The sequence below is a fragment of the Vavraia culicis genome (assembly GCF_000192795.1).
Source record: "Vavraia culicis subsp. floridensis unplaced genomic scaffold supercont1.69, whole genome shotgun sequence".
Lineage (NCBI taxonomy): Eukaryota > Fungi > Microsporidia > Pleistophoridae > Vavraia > Vavraia culicis.
The window spans coordinates 1-20,238 of NW_007360672.1; the positions used below are offsets into that span (position 1 = coordinate 1).

General features: G+C 41.3%; 7 protein-coding genes across 7 annotated transcripts; 3 read left to right on the plus strand and 4 right to left on the minus strand.

Annotated features, from left to right (window-relative positions):
• Positions 1 to 700: 700 nt before the first annotated feature.
• Positions 701 to 1,779, minus strand: VCUG_02500 (uncharacterized protein). Its single transcript, XM_008077316.1, has one exon. The coding sequence runs from the start codon at positions 1,684 to 1,686 to the stop codon at positions 712 to 714; it is 975 nt and encodes a 324-aa protein (XP_008075507.1). The 5' UTR covers positions 1,687 to 1,779; the 3' UTR covers positions 701 to 711.
• Positions 1,780 to 1,822: 43 nt separating this feature from the next.
• VCUG_02501 (1-acylglycerol-3-phosphate O-acyltransferase) lies at positions 1,823 to 3,085 on the minus strand (the record flags this gene model as incomplete). The annotated part of the gene is made up of 1 exon (XM_008077317.1): positions 1,823 to 3,085. The coding sequence occupies one exon, from the start codon at positions 3,083 to 3,085 to the stop codon at positions 2,168 to 2,170; it is 918 nt and encodes a 305-aa protein (XP_008075508.1). The 3' UTR covers positions 1,823 to 2,167.
• A 2,493-nt stretch (positions 3,086 to 5,578) lies between these two features.
• VCUG_02502 (uncharacterized protein) lies at positions 5,579 to 7,944 on the plus strand (the record flags this gene model as incomplete). Its single annotated transcript, XM_008077318.1, has 1 exon — positions 5,579 to 7,944. The coding sequence occupies one exon, from the start codon at positions 5,579 to 5,581 to the stop codon at positions 7,925 to 7,927; it is 2,349 nt and encodes a 782-aa protein (XP_008075509.1). The 3' UTR covers positions 7,928 to 7,944.
• A 3,972-nt stretch (positions 7,945 to 11,916) lies between these two features.
• On the plus strand, positions 11,917 to 13,240 carry VCUG_02503 (uncharacterized protein). Its single transcript, XM_008077319.1, has one exon. It carries the CDS (start codon positions 12,229 to 12,231, stop codon positions 12,982 to 12,984), a length of 756 nt encoding a protein of 251 aa, XP_008075510.1. The 5' UTR covers positions 11,917 to 12,228; the 3' UTR covers positions 12,985 to 13,240.
• Positions 13,094 to 14,197, minus strand: VCUG_02504 (1-acylglycerol-3-phosphate O-acyltransferase). Its single transcript, XM_008077320.1, has one exon. It carries the CDS (start codon positions 14,177 to 14,179, stop codon positions 13,112 to 13,114), a length of 1,068 nt encoding a protein of 355 aa, XP_008075511.1. The 5' UTR covers positions 14,180 to 14,197; the 3' UTR covers positions 13,094 to 13,111.
• A 1,448-nt stretch (positions 14,198 to 15,645) lies between these two features.
• VCUG_02505 (uncharacterized protein) lies at positions 15,646 to 18,720 on the plus strand (the record flags this gene model as incomplete). Its single annotated transcript, XM_008077321.1, has 1 exon — positions 15,646 to 18,720. The coding sequence occupies one exon, from the start codon at positions 15,646 to 15,648 to the stop codon at positions 18,718 to 18,720; it is 3,075 nt and encodes a 1,024-aa protein (XP_008075512.1).
• Positions 18,721 to 18,958: 238 nt separating this feature from the next.
• VCUG_02506 (60S ribosomal protein L44) lies at positions 18,959 to 19,270 on the minus strand (the record flags this gene model as incomplete). The annotated part of the gene is made up of 1 exon (XM_008077322.1): positions 18,959 to 19,270. A coding segment is annotated over one exon (312 nt), but the record flags the coding sequence as incomplete, so codon positions are not given.
• Between the last annotated feature and the right edge of the window lie 968 nt (positions 19,271 to 20,238).

Sequence of the window (20,238 nt, forward strand, 5' to 3'; positions counted from 1 at the left end):
GAAAAATTTGTTCGGTTATCACTTCGCGTATAAAATGCTTAACACGTTGTGCACCAAATCATTTTGTACATTTCACGATAATTACAGTGCTGAAAATGCTCGGTTGCTGTTTTAACAAGTCAATTCCATATTTGATGATAAATTGAGTTATTGTATCCTCATAAAGTGTACTGCCGTAATGATAACCATTTAACATGTTCTCAACGTACAAGGAAGTACAATTTGATTATCATTTAATGTGTGCACGTCTTTAACGATCCTAACCATCAGATCAATGCATGCAAATAGTAAAACGAAAACAGCTATATTCTACAGTCTGCTGTCTGTGTATCACGCCATGAACACATTACTTCCTGCACAGCACCATTCTCATAATCTACTATCATTTTCTGACGAACCCTTTGGCTTCCCAGCATACAAATCGCCTAAATCACCAAACAAAACATCTCTAGGTTTAAGACAAGTATGGCAAGACGCTGGCATAAATTATCAGTAGACACATAACGCTTTTTGATCAAATGTACAGGGATGATAATCAGATCAGTTCTAATCTTCTTCTCGTGCCCAACCTAAGGACTACCAAAACAGCCATGAGCATCTTTCCAATGAATTATTAAGTAGAACATGCAGTCTGATGCAATAAGGATTGGTAGAAATATTTTTATTTTGAGTCACCGAATCAATAGTGTATTTTACAGCTGGTTTGTGGCATCAGAAGAATATTCTCTTCACCAGATAAATATTAGACAGGCATATTACAAGGAAAACACACAAATTAACGTAGAAAGTATCGGACCACAGCTTCTTATCGAAATAGTTAAATTTTTTTTGATATACACTGCCGAAAAGTTTCGAAAAATCGGCTAGGTTTGCTATACTCTCGACACTTTCTTTTTCATCGACAATATTTTTTAGACACTTATCCTTGCTATCGAATATCCTGTAAAGCCATTCTTCATACACCTTGACGTTCACGTTGTATGTCTCCTTTCCAAGCGCTACATTGTAGGTATCATTCATCGACTCATCCACGGTGTGTTTATCTTCGATCTTTCGTTCTATCTTGTTTTTGATATTCTCACCGAACGCTGCTTCTTTTTTCCTACGTATTGCGTTGTGCTCGCTGATCAGCTTCGTTATCGCGTTTGAAATATCGATCAAGTCACCAGACAGGTTGTAGTAAAGCAGATCAAGATCGGGATCGGAGAGGTTCTGCAGGCCGTACAGTATTTGATCGCCCTTCTGGTAATTTTCTAGCTTGATAACTCCCACTATTCGACGGGCATCAACGTTCTTTCTGCTTTTAGTCTTCACGCTTTGCACATTTTCTTTATTCTTGCATCCTGTGTTCTCGTTCTCTTTGTTTTTTTCCTCCTCGCCGCTACTTTTATCATCGCATAACCTCATCTTTCTGTCTTTGTCCGCCTCCTCGACGTGATCCTTGCTGTTGAACTCGTTAATTACTTCCTTCAGCACGTCTATCTGGCGCATCTCCTCGTTGCTGTTGCAGAAATTCCACACTTTGATAATTACGTTTCTGTCCTTGCACTTCTTGTACACCTCTCTGCAGATGCTCCTCACCTTTATAAAGAACATCACCTTCCCAAAGAGATGGGCATCTCTCACCTCGCAAAGAAATATCGTGCTGTCTATGTCCATGTGCTTTCCCAGACTAACCATGAACATATCCTTGAATGCTACAAGCGATCGGTCATTTGTAACCAAGAATGCCAGAATTTGCACACAATAGTATAGAGAACGTATTCGTTTGCTTTTTTACTATTTTTACCAGAGCTATTTTTGACACATACTCTGAAAGAGGGAGGAACACAAAAATATAGCTTATTCATTGCCCACATTCCGGATTAAGCATCATAAACACAACCTGCGCACCACCGCCATCCACTACATGATTTGTGGTCTTTCACACATCGTCATACCTATTTTCACCTTCTTCTTGTCCATAGCCTGCATTATCTCGTCAATCCTCGTATCTTCCATTCATTTTCGTATTTCATTTCCCATAAATTCAACGCAGCTCACGTTTTTCACGTTTAGTGAACACTTGTGGTTTTACGTCACCTTCAAAATGACAAGCACATCATTCTTTCTCTTGTATAGGAAGCATACGATCATGCCACAAATAAACTTCTTCTGACCAGTTCAGTTAAACGTTGTTGATTGATTTTGACCTGGGTCCGATTATATGTAAAACTCTTTTATGGTGGTTTCCGCTTTTTTGTTTGCTATCGAATATCCTGTAAAGCCATTCTCCATTCATCTTTCCCTTATACTCATCAAGTACAACATAAAAACGTGGTATTCGTTCCGGACTAAAAAGTACGTCACAATAATCGTAATGCTCCGCCAAATACCTTTTGTATGGTGTTATGAAAAGTGTTATATCAATAACTCCATCAATTTCATCCCGTAAAACTTCGTATATCTTGTTTATACCCTTTACCCGTGGTATCAAGCAAAACTGTGGGTTATACAACGTACCATCGATCGCCAGGTTGAGATCTTGGGCATATTTCTGCGACTTTTCGTACGTTTCTGAGTCAAGTATTGTACCCTCGGGAAAGAAAAGCAGGTAAAAATTTTTCTTCTTCTTCAGCTTTTCCAGTCCCTGCGACAGAATGTGTATATCGTCCTGCCACCTCCTTTTCAGAAAAATGTAATCAAAGCATTTCATTCCGTATCCATAAATAGGTAGTTTCGACAAACTATGTTTCATAATTATACACAGCTCTTCATACATTCCCAGTTCATTCAAAACTACAACCATGAAAATCCAATCCAGATTCGTCAGGTGATTTGACACTATCAGACACCTTTTCCTCTTCAAAATGTCTTTGTTATAAGCTACGTAAATAGGATGCGGAAAATATAAGTAGCACACAGATGCTGTCAGGCTTAACCAGTATCCCTTTATGATTTTGGTGAAGCAGGTTCTCGCATTTCTGAATGGCCTCAACACCAGCCTTGTCAATAGCAGAAGTGTTCCTGCATAGAACGATAATGTGAAGTAGAAAACTAGGATTAAGCAGATCTTGATGAAGCAATAAATTCTTATGCACACCATAACCCCTTAAAGTATTTTATTTTCTTAAGTATTTAATTAAAGGATACTTATGGTTTTGGAATGAGGCCGTTTTACCTTTTGCGAACAATGCAATTAGACCGTTGATCAAATTCTGAAACTGTAACACGGTGTGCCAGGTTTTTGTTCCAGACAAGGTACATAAACTGCGTGTAGACCTATCAAAACTAGAAGAACAAACAAATTATCATCTGACACAACTGTTACCGTTACTGATCCACCCACATACCACTACATGCCCAATAACTCATCGAATTCGAGTCCGTGTTGACTCACCTAGCACAGTTATCTGCAAGAATATTTCTCAGCAGTTCGTGTTAAGACCCGATAACTGCTGGCGGATTCTTCTGCAAAAGTACCGGCACTAACAATTGTTTTGAATGCAGTGGTTTCAGGTTCACATGATCCGATCTAACCTCATGATATGTGTGCATCACATAATAATTGCCATGCAGGTATATATCGGGTCACATGCTTGTGCCTGCCAGACAGATCACATTACATCCTTCTAATACAGGCGATCATACCACTTCCATTCGCTTATTGCCAATAAACACGTTGCACGATCTGGGCCATAAGTGGTGTGCCATGATTTGTTCACCCGATCTTATAATTTTTGTTGCTCGTTACAAACAGGTAAATTAAATCCCACCATACTCGAAGCAGATCACACGTTGCCTTTCCATGAGTTGGCTAACAACACTCGGGATCGTTTTTCTTCATTTATATGCTTCATAATGCTATCAAAACGTACGTATTTTGTCACTTGTTCCATTGAACCGCATTATCATACCGTAATACGGGTGGCGATTGCTGGATGGCCGTTATTAGCACATTTCTGTCAAACAAGGAACCGCTCAAGATCACGTGTTTGTGGTTCTTCTTTTTATTAAAAGCACGAAATCTCGAGTATTTAGGTAGATTGGCTGTCGTACTGCATCTTACTCTGACATCAAGGACACGGTGCTTGTATAACAAACACGATTAATACCAGCGTATTGAACAAGTGCACATAAATCACAGCATATAAATAAAATTGATGATAGAACATCCTCGTGCCCAACATTGACATATATAAGCGTATGTAGGTGGATAAACTTGGTTGCTGCAAGGTTAGAGGAAATTGTACGACCCTCTTGTGCTGTGTAGAGCCTAAGTGGGTGCTCAAAGATCGAGAAGCGTTAACTCATTGTGGCAGATACAATACGGTGGAATAGATCGGAGCTGCAGAACCTCGATTTCATTTGAAGAAAGTTTTGAACAATGGTCAACAGTAACTACTGGTATCGCTGTTTTCTCAGGAGGGTCATGCAGACAGTTCTCTAATCCCAGTACGGAATTAGAAAACTGGACAATTGGAATTATGGCAATGAGTTAGGACTGATATAGAATGCCAGGAAGTATATGCAATAGAGTATGTGTGCACATGATGGTGTGGAATCAAGATATTATGGATGATAGCACCTATGTGTTACTTCAATTTTTTATGTAGCATTTACTTGGTTTATAGCAAAGACATTTTGAAAGGGATCAAGTGCTTATTCATTTCAAGCCAAATGATGAGCCTGGATTGAATCGTCATAACAGTCATCCTGGGTGAGTTGGTGTGTACAACGTGTTAGGTACAATTATGAAATACTGCTGTTTTACAAACGATTCATCCTTATCTAGACTAAATTCTTGAACCGAAATATTTGCCGTATTCGACATGAATTTGTATTAGTACTGTTGTTGGTACATTATGACAATTATGTACAGATGGCATATTATCCCCTCTTTGGTACCACCTTTTGTAGCATTTTAGATGTTTAGAAGAAGATATAATATCATTAAGGATATTCTTTATGTGGCTCTTTCAGATGGATGTCTAACAGAATTTAACTGTTAGTGTTACAATCCATTCAACTCAATTTCTACACTATAGTAGCAATGGTCGTAGTAAAGAACGATGAATTTTTATTAGACACCTACCTACCCTACAAACAGAACAAACTTGTTAAAACATCAATACAAATCCACGTTAACCAAAATATTAATAATTCGCGTTATCACAGATTAAATTTTTAATGATTGATTTTTAACCAGTTTAGTTAATTGGTATTAAAACTTAAATCTGCTTTTCTATAGATCAACATTATATGTACTAAGGTTATTATTGATAATATAAAGATTAATGATGTGCTAACTACCTGCTTTATATGACTTATTTATCTGAGCAGAGTTTTCATAAATAGTGTATAACAGAAGATACTCGGATAAAACTTGTGATACGATTGAGTATATACCATGCAATAATATGCTATCATTGTTAAAGTTATTCTTATGGCATGATAGCTTACCATGCAAGAAATGTGAAAATGGAGTTTCTCAAAAAGACAAATGAGTTCAATGGTCCATCAAATCACATTGAAATATTCCTAAAATGCGATATTTGTGTGTAAAACTGGTATATATCGGAAGAAACCAGATAATGTTATGCTTTTGTTCATTTTTATCACCAATTATGTAGATTACATTTGTACCGCGGATGATGCAGTGCCACATAATACGACCCCGAATAAAGAAAAAGTGAACAAAAAGGTCAGATTTGATGATGAACTATTACAAACTTTGGCATCAAATTCTGGCGAGGAATTACGTGAAAACCATGAAAACATAGGAAACGCTAAAACGGAACAGAGAACGATGGTGTCAGAAACGGAAATGATACATGCTGAGATGACGCATTTGCAGGATACGGTTGACAAATTTTTAAAGGATTTCGGTACTTTAGTGCACAGAAACATGTTTGACAAACACATGATGCATTTTAAACGCTGTCTGCCTACGTTACATGTTCGATGGCAATACAAAATGCTGATGGAGATGTTTTTTAACAGCTGGGATTCTTTTTTTAATCAAACTGCAAAAATAGCTGAAATGATGGATAGCCTCATGGAATGTTGTGATAACACCGAGCACGAAGAAAACGCAGAATTTACAAGCGCAAAGATCGATTTTGGTGCGATGATAGATGAAATAGCAGCCTTGGAATCACCAGGTAACGAATGCTCAGGTGCTAGTGCAACTCAGAATAATGCTCATCATGGAACGAATGAAAATGCTCTTGTCTCTGAATATTCAGATATGACTCTCAATATCAAAAAGCGTGTGCAGTATGATGGTTTTACAGATACTACTAACCCAAATTATATGAACATGCCATTTATTACACAGAATAACATAACATATGCCCCAAAAAGTGTTCTTAAATCCCGAAGAAACCTTGATGTCAAAGTAAGCCAGGATCACAAAAACGTCAGCATATTCGATGATTCTTACGATTGCAAAATTTCTCGGCGCAATAATTCGTTTAAATCAGTAGATGACCACGATTACTTACACGACGATAAAAGTTCTGACAGCGAATTGTACGGCATCTTTCAAACCTCAAATAAGGAGGAGGTGATATATGAACAACCGATCGATCCTCTATCACAAGAAGTACATTCTACAAAAAATCGCTCAAAATCTCACGATACCAATTCATCATCTATTTCCTGTAGTGGAATACGAAGCTCAACGAGAATGCAAAAGTTATTAAACTCAAGAAATCGCAATGCCAATAGTGCTGGACATTTGGATGAAAACAACTTTCATGAATGGGTGCGAGAAGATGAGCCAGAAAAAAAAAGTGAAGAGCATCCTATAGCGGATATATTCGGACTATCATCCAGCCTCATGGAAAACACCGCTAAGAGATGGTTGATTCGAGAGAAATCTACAAGGAATAATCGGTTATTTTCCACCTGTTCTCAATCAGACGATTCCGACCACTTTAAAGAGGAGAGCTCCGGCGGCACGATAAATTCATCGGATGTTAAAATGGTCCACGGAAATGAAGCTGCTGGCGGGAGTACCGCACATTGTGATCCTAATAATAAAAAATATGCGAAATCAAATGATACGCTCGAACTAAAGGGAAAAAAATGTCAAATTGTAGCATATATTGGTGATTTGTCTATTGCAGTTAAGGAAATCCCGCAAAATGCAATAGTGTCGGAGAAGTTTTCAGACGTAACCCGGACTACATGTCAGAGGCCATGCGATAGTTATATTGATTATGAAACTGCAACGAATAATGTGTCCATTAACATATATGGTGATTCGCTTGGAATTGATAGTCATAAGAAACACACCTTCGCTTCGTTTATAAACAAAAAAAACCGTTCGCCTGGCAGCATACGAAATATTGAGTTACAAATTCTGAAATCTACATATATCATTACGATCAAGGTTTTTGAATATAAAGCGGTTCTTTTCTACCAAATAAGTGTCAATAAAACGTTCCTACGTGTTCTAACGAATGAGTCGAAATGTATACAAAATAGCACTGTTTACAGAGTGCTGAATGAAAAGAGTATAAGCAACTTGTATTCGCTCTTAAGCACAATATTTAAATCTGAGTCTACAACCTATCACCGTCTATTCGGTAATGATAAAGTATTAGTGTTCGGAATGGATATGTTCGAGAAAATAGCAGACGAAATCTTGTCATACACGCTTAAAACACCTTCAGCTGATTTTTACAAGCTAAAAAAGCAGCAACTATCGAGTATGATCGATGAAACCATGCTCAACATACTTAATTACCTATTTATTGTCGAAAACATGAATAGCTGGTGCGAGTCCATTAAAACCAAGAGACTTTGTCGTATTCTGGCAGGTTTGCTCCTTCTGACAGAAGGCTTTTCCCAGGAGGGTACCAATCAGAAGAACATGCACAAATGTCTGTTAGAGCTGCTTTTCGATTGTAAGAATTTCATAATTCGTGGAGAGAAATAAGCGGATATGATCGAGAAAATAAAAGTATTTGAAAGTAAAATGTTCGTCCTGATAGCAATTGTGAATCAGTTAAACATTCTTAACGCTGAAGTACTTGACGCGGATCATCACCGGCGGCATGGGATACAAGTCTACAAAGGTGATGGTATTGCACCGTGCGGGTGTTGCGAGAAATAGTGCAGCTGAGAATGCCGTATCACTTCACTGCCAGGTGCAGCATCCGAGATTAAGAAAGGCAGGGTAATTAGTTGTATGGATGGTTTTACTCGGATCGAGTGTAGAGTCTTGATGGTGATGAAGCGATTGCTTGACAGACAGCTCGACACCAAGCTGCTTGTCAGAAGGCACAATGTCTGGCTGGGCTCGATTTTCTGCAAAGCACATATCAGGACCGCTTTGAAGGCTGCCGAGAGAACCGGAGGACACACGCAGGTGCTTGAAAACAGCCGTCTGCGAGTACCAAAGCCCGAAGTGGTGATCACACTGGAACACAAACGCAGGGCATCATTCTCAGATGAGGTGTGCGGACATTTCTAGACAACCAGACAAGGCCCACTGAGAGTGAATTCAGTTCACTATTCTTAGTAGAAGAGGTGTGCGTGTTCGTGTTTGACATGAATGATGCCGGAAGAGTATGTCAAAACCGCTTCAGTGAGCTAGTCACCGACAAAGACGATAGGTCTTTTGATATTTAGGAATGGCACAACTTCCTGCCCAGCCACCGCTGTCAGACTGCAACATGTTTTGCTGTTGGTTCACATAACACAATAGTTGTCAAGCTCATCTCGATCTATAGCACTCAGAATTCGGACGATGTCATTTATCAAATCATCGCACAGTGAATGATTTCTCGCAACAGTGCGCACAGCATAGTTCCAGCTATTTTTCTTTTTTTGTTGGCTGCAGCAAAATAAAATTTCAGTCATCTGTTAGCTGATGCACAAATCCCTGTCCCCCAATATTAGCATCTGGCAGCCCAATATAAAGGTTATGTAAGAAAGAAATAAAGAATAAACAGGAATTTACTTGTGTATTATCTTATTTCTTTACAAAGAGTGTTGAGAATCAAATGCTTTTTAATGATCAAGCACTGCACAAAGGATACTCAGCTTTAAATCCTACTCCCAAGTAGTAGTGCGGAGTGCGTTCCACGACAAATGATTTCTTGACCAACAGATCACTTACTAGCACGCATCTACTGATAATCCCTAGCTTTCTACGAACAAAATTTCAATACAACCAGACTGTTGCGTCTATGAAAGCTCTTTTTTAGTCCCATGATTAACCCAATGTGCCGTTTAATCACTTCGTTGGGCCATAAAGCATTGGTTGTGCAAGCTCATCCTCATGTTGCATTCCTTTATTGAACAGGATACATTTTTTTCCGCACATTTAGTAATGGAGAAGAAGGATGGATCATAACAAGCCTACTAAATGCCACCCTATAGCACGATCAGGGAGCGAACATTTCTAGTCTGAAAAATATACCGTAGTATCTCCCTGATTCTATTAAAGCGGACGTCTAATTCGTGAGACATTTACTTCAGGAGCAAAGCAAATTGATTCCGTAGACATATTCTATGAATATCACCATGGATCAGTGCAAACACATGGAAAATAGTATTATTCCTTATCACGTCCCGTGCACACGCCTCCTGACCTCCTATCCATGTAATGGCTGCTTCCACCTTCTTTTTCCAATTACGAATCCCCACCGAGCCTCTAACACGTCGATAATAGTCCATCATATGGTGCACTCAGACCACTGCAATATGCTAAGATAGCAGCCAAAAAAGAAAATGCGAACTAAAAATAAGCAAAAGAACCAAAGGAAAAATAAATACGAATTGTGTGAACAAGAAGGAGCGCTATCAGCACGACTAGAAGAACAACAAAGGAAAAGACGAGGAGGATATTAATGTGAGCCTATGCCGTAAGAGATACAATACTGTTAACCTGGAACTGATCCGAACCCTGGATGTTTGTGTGGTAGATTGGTATGTGCCATCTCAAAATCTGAGCCTTTCTTTGAGGAAGAAAATTCGATTGATGCAAATTCAATGGCTAGGTGGTTGTAGGTAATAACACGTAAAGATGAACAGCATTGGATGATTCTCATGCACCCTCGCTGGTCCATGAGTTTTGTGTGTACAGCGGTAGATGTGTTTATTTGAGATAAATTTAGTAAAAATTATCGGCATTCCTGTGTTACGCAGAACCGAAACGAATGCTCAAAAAGTGGAGAGCACTAACTCATTGCGGTGGATGTTAAACAGCAACGCGGATCGGAGGTTCGGAGTACCGAATTCATTGGAAACAGGTTCTGCGTAAGGGTCGACGGTAACTACCAGTTGCGCCGCTCTCCTGGGATGGCCCGCCGTTGCCCGCAATTTAGCACCTGCTTGCACAAAAATAGAACATTAGAACTAAAGACGGCGGGTATCTAAGAGCATGCTTGATAAAACAGGTATGTGTTGGGAGATGTTAAATCTAGTTGTTGCTAAACAAGAACATGATTATCACCAGGTCTTGCTTTACCGATCAACTTGCAATTTTAGATCGTGCCGGAAAAAAGATGATGGGAGAGATGCAGGTGCACAAACCACGAGCAGCTGTACAGTCATATTTCACGCAAAAAATTAAATAAGAAAGATTGTGAACGGTCAAAAGAATCTCAACTCCACAGGAGTAGCTAGTATTAGCCACGGCTTCTCCCATAGAAGGAGCTCGTAACACCAAATTACGACTGCTTCATCACAGGACGTGTGGGCTTAAGAAACAAAGCTTTGTATCGCAGTCCCGCTCATAAAACCAAAACCAGTGTCCACGACCGGTCCCAGCAGAGTGAAAGCGTGTTTATTTGCTGGTCCTGAATTTGCAGATGGTATAAAAACACGTTCCAGTAAAAAATAATGAGTGCAGAAAAACTAACTTAACATTAGAAGAAGTAATAATCGTGAATTGATTGTGTGGCACAATCATTATACAGCATCGCTATTCATCGCTTCTCATTATGAAACAGAATTTTGGAAGTAAAAGATCAACTCATGCTTTGTATTGTCGATAAAGTCTGTTGTGATAATTTAATGCGCAGATGGTTGCTTCTCCGGACTGAATCCATTTCGGAGGACAAATATGTGAAAATGTACAGGGGATTCACAGATAATCACACCAAAAAGTGCATTGGTGGAGGATATGCTCAAGAAATGAGAATTATTGGCCCATAGATGTTGGGCAGGGTGCGAGAGCCTCGCCTGTGGATGGTATTCGACATGACACCTAGGCGACCCTTGCCGTTCTGCTTCCTGACATCTATGACAGAGATATAGCACCTCGATCTAAAGGTCTCAGAGTCGTGATAGGAAATAGCTGCACGAATGGGCTGAGAGATTCTGAAAAAGTATGTCATGCCAATGCCGATCAGAAAGGAAGTTGTACCCAGAAAACTGCGGAATGCCATGCCTACCGCAAAGACCATTGTGGTATCGTTGGGCTTGCTCAATCAAACTATTCGTGTGCGATTACACATCTTTAATGGAAATTCTTCTGCAAGAGTGACATAGTTAGTGTTTGGAATGCCAGATCCACTGGAATAGAACTCTGCCATGCCTTCCTTGACTATCGTGGATGCTGTTTGGAATTACATCGATATGAAGTCTGTCCTTTCACTGGGGTAGAGGATGAGACACTCTTCATCCCGGACCATTTCCAACAATATTCGGTGGTACTAGGGTATTATATCATGGATAATCGCTAGAGACAGACACAAAACCATGATACTGCTAATTAATAACGATTTCTCGGTTTGCCGGCACATGTTCCTTGGATCCGACCAAGAAGTGTTCAGCTCACATCCTAAAGTTAAGCAGTGGTTCATTGATCTACTTCATTGCATTAACGACAGTACGCAGCCAGCAATGCGATAGAGGCTTTCTGTAAATGATCATATTCGCATGCTGATGTGTTATAGAACAGCAGCAGTATCATTCACAGATTATGCGTACACATTGCTGGATAGTACTTGAATTGATGTTAAATTCCTTGGAATAGGTCCAACGACAAGTATTGCTGCGAGCAGACTAGCTCTTGCACTCAAAACCGATTTTTCATAGTCACAAATGGTCCACGCGATACACCTCTCTTTATCGTGCCTTGAACACGGCCCCATGTCAGCATTAAGTGAACTATCCTTCAGCAACAATAATAGGTTCACCGATCATCCATGCTGTTCTTTTTGCAGAATCCTTTTCGGATGATTCCATGAGATGTGACATAATTTTCGATTAATATTTTTGGCCTTGATGATTTTCGAGTATTCGCCCGGGTTTCGTAAACTGTATTTCTATAGCCGTGGCAATGTAAATGAATCGATACCAGACGTTTTTACGGTCACAAGCTTGGAAACTATCGACAACGTTGCGGTCTACACGGTTGAAAAGGCGTACGATACTAACGAAGAACCTACTGCGGACATAATACCGCACATAAAAGAGATCTACTGCCGATGCAACAAAGTCATCGATTACCAGAACTTAAGCCTGCTTCCATCTCACAACTGGCATGAGTACATCGATTTATGGTCGTGTCACAACTCCGAATTCAAGTCTACTCTTGACTTCAAGCCGAAGGCAAGACATAAATGCATCATATTAGGCGCGTTTTTCATGATACCGGACAGGCACACGTACTGCCATAGCTGCTACCAGGACAGAATATTTTACAACGAAGTAAACTGGAACATACCAAACGATGACGTAGTGTATATGGCGCTTTGCAAGCATTTTGAGAGCAATACATACTTTTACATCGCTGACAGGATAGAAATTATTTTGTTCGGTAGGTGCTATTTCGGCGATGTAGAAGACGGCCAGATGTTCCCTGCGCTCAAAATAGGTTTTAAAACAGTGAAAAACCGGGAGAACGAAAGCGAGCTGCTGAACAGTTTTTTCAGAGAAAAGATAATTTGTACCTTAACAAAGAATAAATTAGGAATTAAAATGCTGGACTATGATATTTCCTTCATTTCAGGAAGCACTCCGGCGGAAACCGTGTTATAGGGCATTTCTTCGGTTTCCGGTGGAATGTCTGTCTGGAATGCAATCAAATTATAATTTGGAAAACACACCGCACTCGGCAACAATGTGCCTTTTGGAACGCGCCCATTTATCATGGTAAAAACGTATTTTAATGAAGCATGCACCTGGCTATCATTTTAGCCACGCAAGCCGTGCAAAGCATCCAGACTATAAAGTAAAGCAAATACAGCATGTTTCGCCATCTCATCAATGTGATCTCAATAAATTCATAATTCCCCGATTTTATTTTGGAAAACTTTTTCGCAAAATCGTCGGAATCTCCAATTCGTCCGAACAAGTTAGAGCTCTGCTTGTATCTCTCAATCAGTACTTCCTTCCTCCCAAACATCTCATACAGCCAGTCTTTGGACGTGACTCCGTGCACAAAGTCCATGAGAATGAAGAATCCTATCTTGCCTGTATTTCTGAAGTATACATCCGTGTACGTAAACGTTTTTTGGGGATACTGGCGGTACGGCCTTACAAATAATGTTACGTCTATGATTCCGTCCATGGTGTCTGCCAGTTCATTGTACACCATGGTTGTTCCTGCTGTTCGCGGTATTAAGACATTTTGAGGAAGAAAGCTGCAGCCTCCCAGTTTAATATCCATTTTTCGCGAGTACTCCATCGACTTTTCGTGTGTATTGGGAACGAAGATTGTCCCTTCAGGGAAAAGCAGGAAGAAAAACCTATTTCTCGCACGTAAGTACTTCAGAGAGTCCCTTAGTGTATTTGAGTCCTCGCTCCAGCTCCGCTTAATAAAGACGTATCCGAACGCTCTCATGGTGCTCCCAAATATTGGTATCTGTGCAAGTGAGTTCTTCACGAGTATACACACGTCCTGGTACATGTCAAATTTCTGCAGTATAATCAGGATTATTAGCCAATCATAGTTCGTTTGGTGGTTGGATATTACCAGGCACCGCTTTTTCAGCAGAATCTGCTTGTTGTAGGCCACGTAGATAGGACGGGAAAAGAATATGCTTCCATAAGCAATTGTCAAGTGGAGCCACTCGCATTTCTGCCACATTAAGATTCTGCTACGAACACCCGGAAAAGGTAGCACTAACTTCAGCAGGCCACAAATCACGAACCCAACGATTACACTGGTTATATAAATCACTGACATAAGCGGAATTGCTACGTATTTTTTCAGGACACTGCCAAGAGACATTTTTGCTGAGGATTCCGCCCTACCAACAAATAAATGCAGCAATTCCAATTTTAGATTGATAAATCTGAGACAAAATACGATGTGGACCGGGATCACCGATACCTTTCATCAGTTCTGTTCGTGTTTATGGAACGAAAACGCAGTTAAAAAAATGTGACCGTTCCACATTATCCTCTTCCAGCAAACAGAAACATCCCATGATTAATTAAAATGCTGTCATTTCTGTGCCATAAATTGTGTTGCATCACCTGATCATGATTTATTTCATAGACACAGGCACCTTGTCTGTTTTTCACCAAAAGCACGTTTATTCATCTCCTCATACCACTTCTCTGTTCTCTCGGCATACCATGGTGTCGAGGACAGAGTAAACTGGGCATTGATGATAAACCGTGAGCCGAAGAGATCGGCAATGAAAACGGATGTAACTCTGGTTCTGCACCTGTGCATCATTTGTGCACAATGCCCAGCCATTTGTGCTCTTGACAGGCCGATCACACCGGCTTTTCTTCAGCTGATACAAAACAACGAAACGCGGATGTAGACCAAACATCGATGACAAAACAGCAAATTTTAAATGCCTGAACACGGATCTGATACAAATAATTTTGCTGTTCTCGTACGAGATCAATTGACAGTTGCGGATTACCAGGTGTTGTGTGCGCTGTTCTTTTATAGCACACCTACTTGCGGATGCTCATTTAGGACAAGAAATGAACGAGAGCAACCGCAATGAAGACTGGAAAGCAGCCATAACCACCGTTCCGTGCGTTGCATGTGCTGATATTGTAATCATGTTTATTTATGTTCATTGGATGCTACTGTCATCCTCCTGATGCTCGATTTATCACTACTAGAACGTTAATTTGCCACGTCAACATTAAATAGCAAATATTCCTCGGGTAAAAATTGCGTTTTATTATTACGAAGCTTTCAACGAGCAAACCTTCGACGACATAATTCTGCACTGATGGAAGCGTGACGCTGCCATAAATGGGTTATTGGAACAGACGGCAGGAATGCCTAATACCCGGTCTTCGCTACAACAATGATTCGTTACTGGTAAGAATGAAATCCGGTTGTAATTTCTCATACAGGGAAACTGCTGTCAGATATTTTATCTATTTTCTTTCCAGGTGTGCCGACCATTCTGCTCGATATCAAACCGTGTCTCAAGACGCCGCGGCGAATGGCACGCACAAATGCAGGAAAATACCGTGATGCGGACATTTTTCGGTATCTCCATGTTCGTTGCGGGCAGGAGCACGATTGCAGTGCCATTTAGACGCATCTTATCTCTGTAAGCAAATACAAGAATTATCATTGTTTTGTTCCGTAATCCAGCGGCTGTGCCCGTTTATTGCGAGATCACCCACCATGCTAACGACAAACAGCGACGCAATGCCGTTCTTTGTTCGCACGTGGAAACACACAACTCGCAAAAAGTACGGAATGTTGAGACCCTCATGTACGGAGAATTTAGAGACGGCTGCATAATTTCGCTGCAGCTCCACAACTTTCAAACCTACTCAGACATAAAATTCGATTTTCATCCGAAGTTGAACTTCATCGCCGGTCCGAACGGCTCGGGGAAAAGCACCGTAGCAAATGCCATAGCATTCATTTTTGGCGGGGGCACAAAGGTGCTGAACAAGTCGAAGGATCTTATGGACTTTATAAAGTTCGACACGGACAACTCGTACATTGAGGTAAAGATCAAGCACCGGGGCAAGGTGCTAACGGTGCGGCGGGTGCTAGTCCCCCTGAAAAACAGCTCGCTGTGGCTTCTCAACGGAAGCTCAACGGCATACACCAAGATACAGCAGATATATGCGGAACTGAGGATAAACATCAACAACATTTGCAATTACCTGCCGCAAGAAAAGGTGGCAGAGTTCACGCGGTTTTCTCCCGAGGAGCTGTTCAGAACATTTGTTGAAACGTACCACGAACAGGATATGGTTGAAAAGATAAACACGCTGATAGACATGGAGAGCTCATATGATGGCCTGTCGGGCGATCTCGAGAAAATATTGTGCAACAAGAGGGCTGTCGAGAAAGTCATAAGCAGCATGTCCAGGGACATCGAGAAGGCGAAGGAAAGAGAAGAGGCACAGAAGAGGATAGAACTGATAAATAGCAAGAAAAAGTGGCTGATCTACGAATCGGAAAAAAAGGAATATCTCATGCTAAAGACCAACTCGGTTAAGATAGACAACGAAATCGGAGAGATGCAGAGAGAGATCGAGGAGTGTGACAAGAGAATCAGAAGCAGCACTGATAGCAGGGAGGCCAGGGAACATGAGAGGAAACTGGCAGAGATTAGGGAAAGCAATGCGGCATTGCAGAGATTCGTCAGGAACATCGAGGACTACATGCACGACAAGGACAAAATTGGAGTGGACGTGAAGTCGAACGAGAAGAAAAGGGAGAGTGCGCTGAAGAAGACAGATGCACTAGAGGTAGAAAGGCTCAACAATATAGAGAAACTGGAGAACTTTAAATTGCCAGATAGACCACCAATGAGTGTTAATAAGGACTTTGACAGGGTGGAGCAGGAGATGATCGGGTTGAAACAGGAGCTGGCTGAGCTGCACAGACAGGGATGCACGATTGCAAGCGAAGTGGAGGAACTGACGAAAAGAAAGAACCTTATCGTTGATATAGAGCTGAGAAGACTTGAAATACTGAAGCACTACCATCGTGACACGTATGCAGCCGTGGTATGGTTGAGGAGCAACAAGGATAAGTTCTGCGATGAGATTATTGAGCCGTGCATACTGAGCTTGTCGCTCAAGAACACAAAGTTCATGAACGAGATCGAGGGCTTCCTCTCGTACCAGGCACTCACGTCGTTTATATGCAAGGATTTCAGGGACTTTGAGCTGCTCATGAAGACACTGAAGGACAAGATGAAGTTGGCGATAAACGCGGTGGAATGCAATTTTAAGGCAGAAAAGGCACCCTACACAGGAGAACAGATCAGAGCACTGGGATTTGACGGATATCTCATCGATTATGTGGATGACCGGAAGGAGGTTCTTGATTTTCTGTCGTCTATGCTCAATTTCACAAGCATTCCCGTCACAAAGAACGATTTGGACGAGGTAGCGGTCTTTAAAAAATACAACTTCGCAAAAATGGCCGTGAACAACAGGTACCTGGCCATAAAGAAAAACAGGTACGACCACCGCGACTTTACAATAATAGAGAACAAGCTTCCGAAGCTGAATCTGTTCAACAAATTCACATCGCACGACGAGCTGGCTACCCTGGAGAGAAAGTTAAAGGAAATAGAGGGTATGAGGGCCAGCAACCAGAGCATGTATAAGGAGAAACTTGAGAAGGTGGAAAAGATCAAGTCGTATTTTGAGAAGATCAAAGCAACGCGGGACGAAGAGAAAATGAAGATGTACGAATACGAACGAAAAATGGGGCATAGAGAAAGACTCGTGAACGAAATCAAGAGCCAGGAAATCCAGCTGGAGCGAAGCCGGGATCTCAGCGTGTTTGATGCGCAGCAAAAACACCTGAATAGCGTGATCGAGGGTATCGAGGTGAAAATCAGGACCGATTTTGAGCGATTAAAGTCGTTCGTTACGGAAACAGAGAAGGATTTCTTCCGAATGGTAATGGAAACTGCGAGAATGCAGCAGCGGTGGCACTCGCTCATGGCAGAGATAAGGGACTTGGAAATAAAACGGGAGGTGAAGAAACACAAGATTGATGAGCTGGGTACGAAAAAGGCGTTTTTCGACAAAGAAAGAGAAAACAAAAAAAAGAGGATCAATCAAATCAAGACAGAGCTGGTGAAGTACACGACCGAAGAGATGCCGTACGTTACGGAGCTACCGGAGGATATCGAGCAGCTGGAGAAGCGCATGGCCTCGGAACTAGCAAAGATTACATTTCTGAACGCCGACAAAAAGGTGCTCAAGGATTACAAGGAGAAGGAAAAGCTGCTGAACGACTTCCATTTAAAGGAGTTGGAAATAGAAAACACGCGGAAAGCCTCCGATCAACACATAAGCAATCTCAAGGAAGAACTCATCGGCAGTTTAAACGCGAAAGTCGCGATTGTGAACAGCAATTTTTCGGCTTTCTTCCAGAAATTGAACTTTGACGGAAAAGTGGAGCTCGAAACCGAAAACACAAAGGCGTCTAGATGGAAACTGAGCATCCTGGTGAGGTTCAGAAAAGAGGAGCCAATGCAGCAGCTGTGCTCATACATACAAAGCGGTGGAGAGCGCAGTGTTTCCACAATAATCTTCCTTCTCTCACTCCTCGAGGCAACACCTGCTCCGTTCAGGCTTGTTGACGAGATCAACCAGGGAATGGACGCGTACAATGAAAGAATGGTGCACAGCATCCTCATCAACCTGATCAAGAGCGAAGACTCACCGCAGTTCTTCATCATAACGCCAAAGCTTGTGAACGATCTCGATTTCAATGACAGCATGCGCATATTCGTTATATACGCAGGTACGTTTGGCAGAATGCGGAACAAATTCGACGAATACAAGACCACACTTCTGCAGTGACGTACCAGCCTGTTTATTAAAATACGTGCCTGCCCAACATCTCATCAACGCATCTCCATGCGGACACCGGCCCTGAAAGATGATGTGGGTGTAAAATTATCTGTGTATTCGATGGCATTTTCCACTGTAAAAAACATCTGGTCGTGCAGCAAGTGCGGTGCGAACGAGAAAGTCACCGGGCATGTGTATTCTGCGGCAATTAGCCGGCTTGTGATACATCTCAACCAATATAACCGCTTTAATAAACCAATGCCTCTCCCTTCACCTTCTTTTCTCCACCAAACTCCACATGCTTGGCACGCCTGCACACCTTAAGCTCAATCTGTTTGCATTTTGTGCATTCAAGCTTTAACACCAGTTTCTTGGTCACCTTTGCCTTCCTCCTCAGGATTGGCTTGGTCTGTCCATGGCACCCCTTCTGCTTCCTCTTATACCTCCTTGCACCTTGCCGTCTCGGATTTTCCTTGCTCTTCTTAGCAAGACTCTGCTTCTTTTCCTGATAACAACCGCACTTCTTGCAGTATGTCCGTCTAGTCTTTGGAACGTTCACCCAATTAAAGCGAATCCACTTACCATTTTTCTAAGGGGCTGAAATTTTTGCTGAAATATGAAAATGAGCATACAGTGCATGATCGGAACGGCTGTAGCCATACATAAGCAGTCCAAGTTACAAGCACACATTCAACTCGTTCAATACTTTGCTATTGTTTGAATGCGAGCATAAAGTGTCCGGTTGCGATACAAGTCCAATTATCGACTAATTCCGCGAATACGATGGATTGGCATTGATTCCTTTGTCCTAAATGTGGCAATGAGGATGGTCGAATAGCAAAGACCTGTTTTATTGTTCGAAGATGTTTGCTGGTGCCAGCACAAACGGTGGGGTACCAGGCACACAAAATAATAGGCCGTATAAGTAAATTGATTTTGATCGGCAGCATGAGACCAGTAGCAGCAGAATAGGTGTAATCAACAGCACTATGAAAGTTTTGGATTGCATATCAGGTAGCCCTGAATTACAAAATATCTTTTAGCAGGTTGCTAATGATTGGTATTTAATACTAAATCCAGCCATATAGGGTCAGCAATCGCAAACACGTGATCTTGAGCGGTTCCTTGTTTGACAGAAATGTGCTAATAACGGCCATCCAGCAATCGCCACCCGTATTACGGTATGATAATGCGGTTCAATGGAACAAGTGACAAAATACGTACGTTTTGATAGCATTATGAAGCATATAAATGAAGAAAAACGATCCCGAGTGTTGTTAGCCAACTCATGGAAAGGCAACGTGTGATCTGCTTCGAGTATGGTGGGATTTAATTTACCTGTTTGTAACGAGCAACAAAAATTATAAGATCGGGTGAACAAATCATGGCACACCACTTATGGCCCAGATCGTGCAACGTGTTTATTGGCAATAAGCGAATGGAAGTGGTATGATCGCCTGTATTAGAAGGATGTAATGTGATCTGTATGGCAAGAACAAGCATTTAGGATTTTGGATGCCCTAGCGG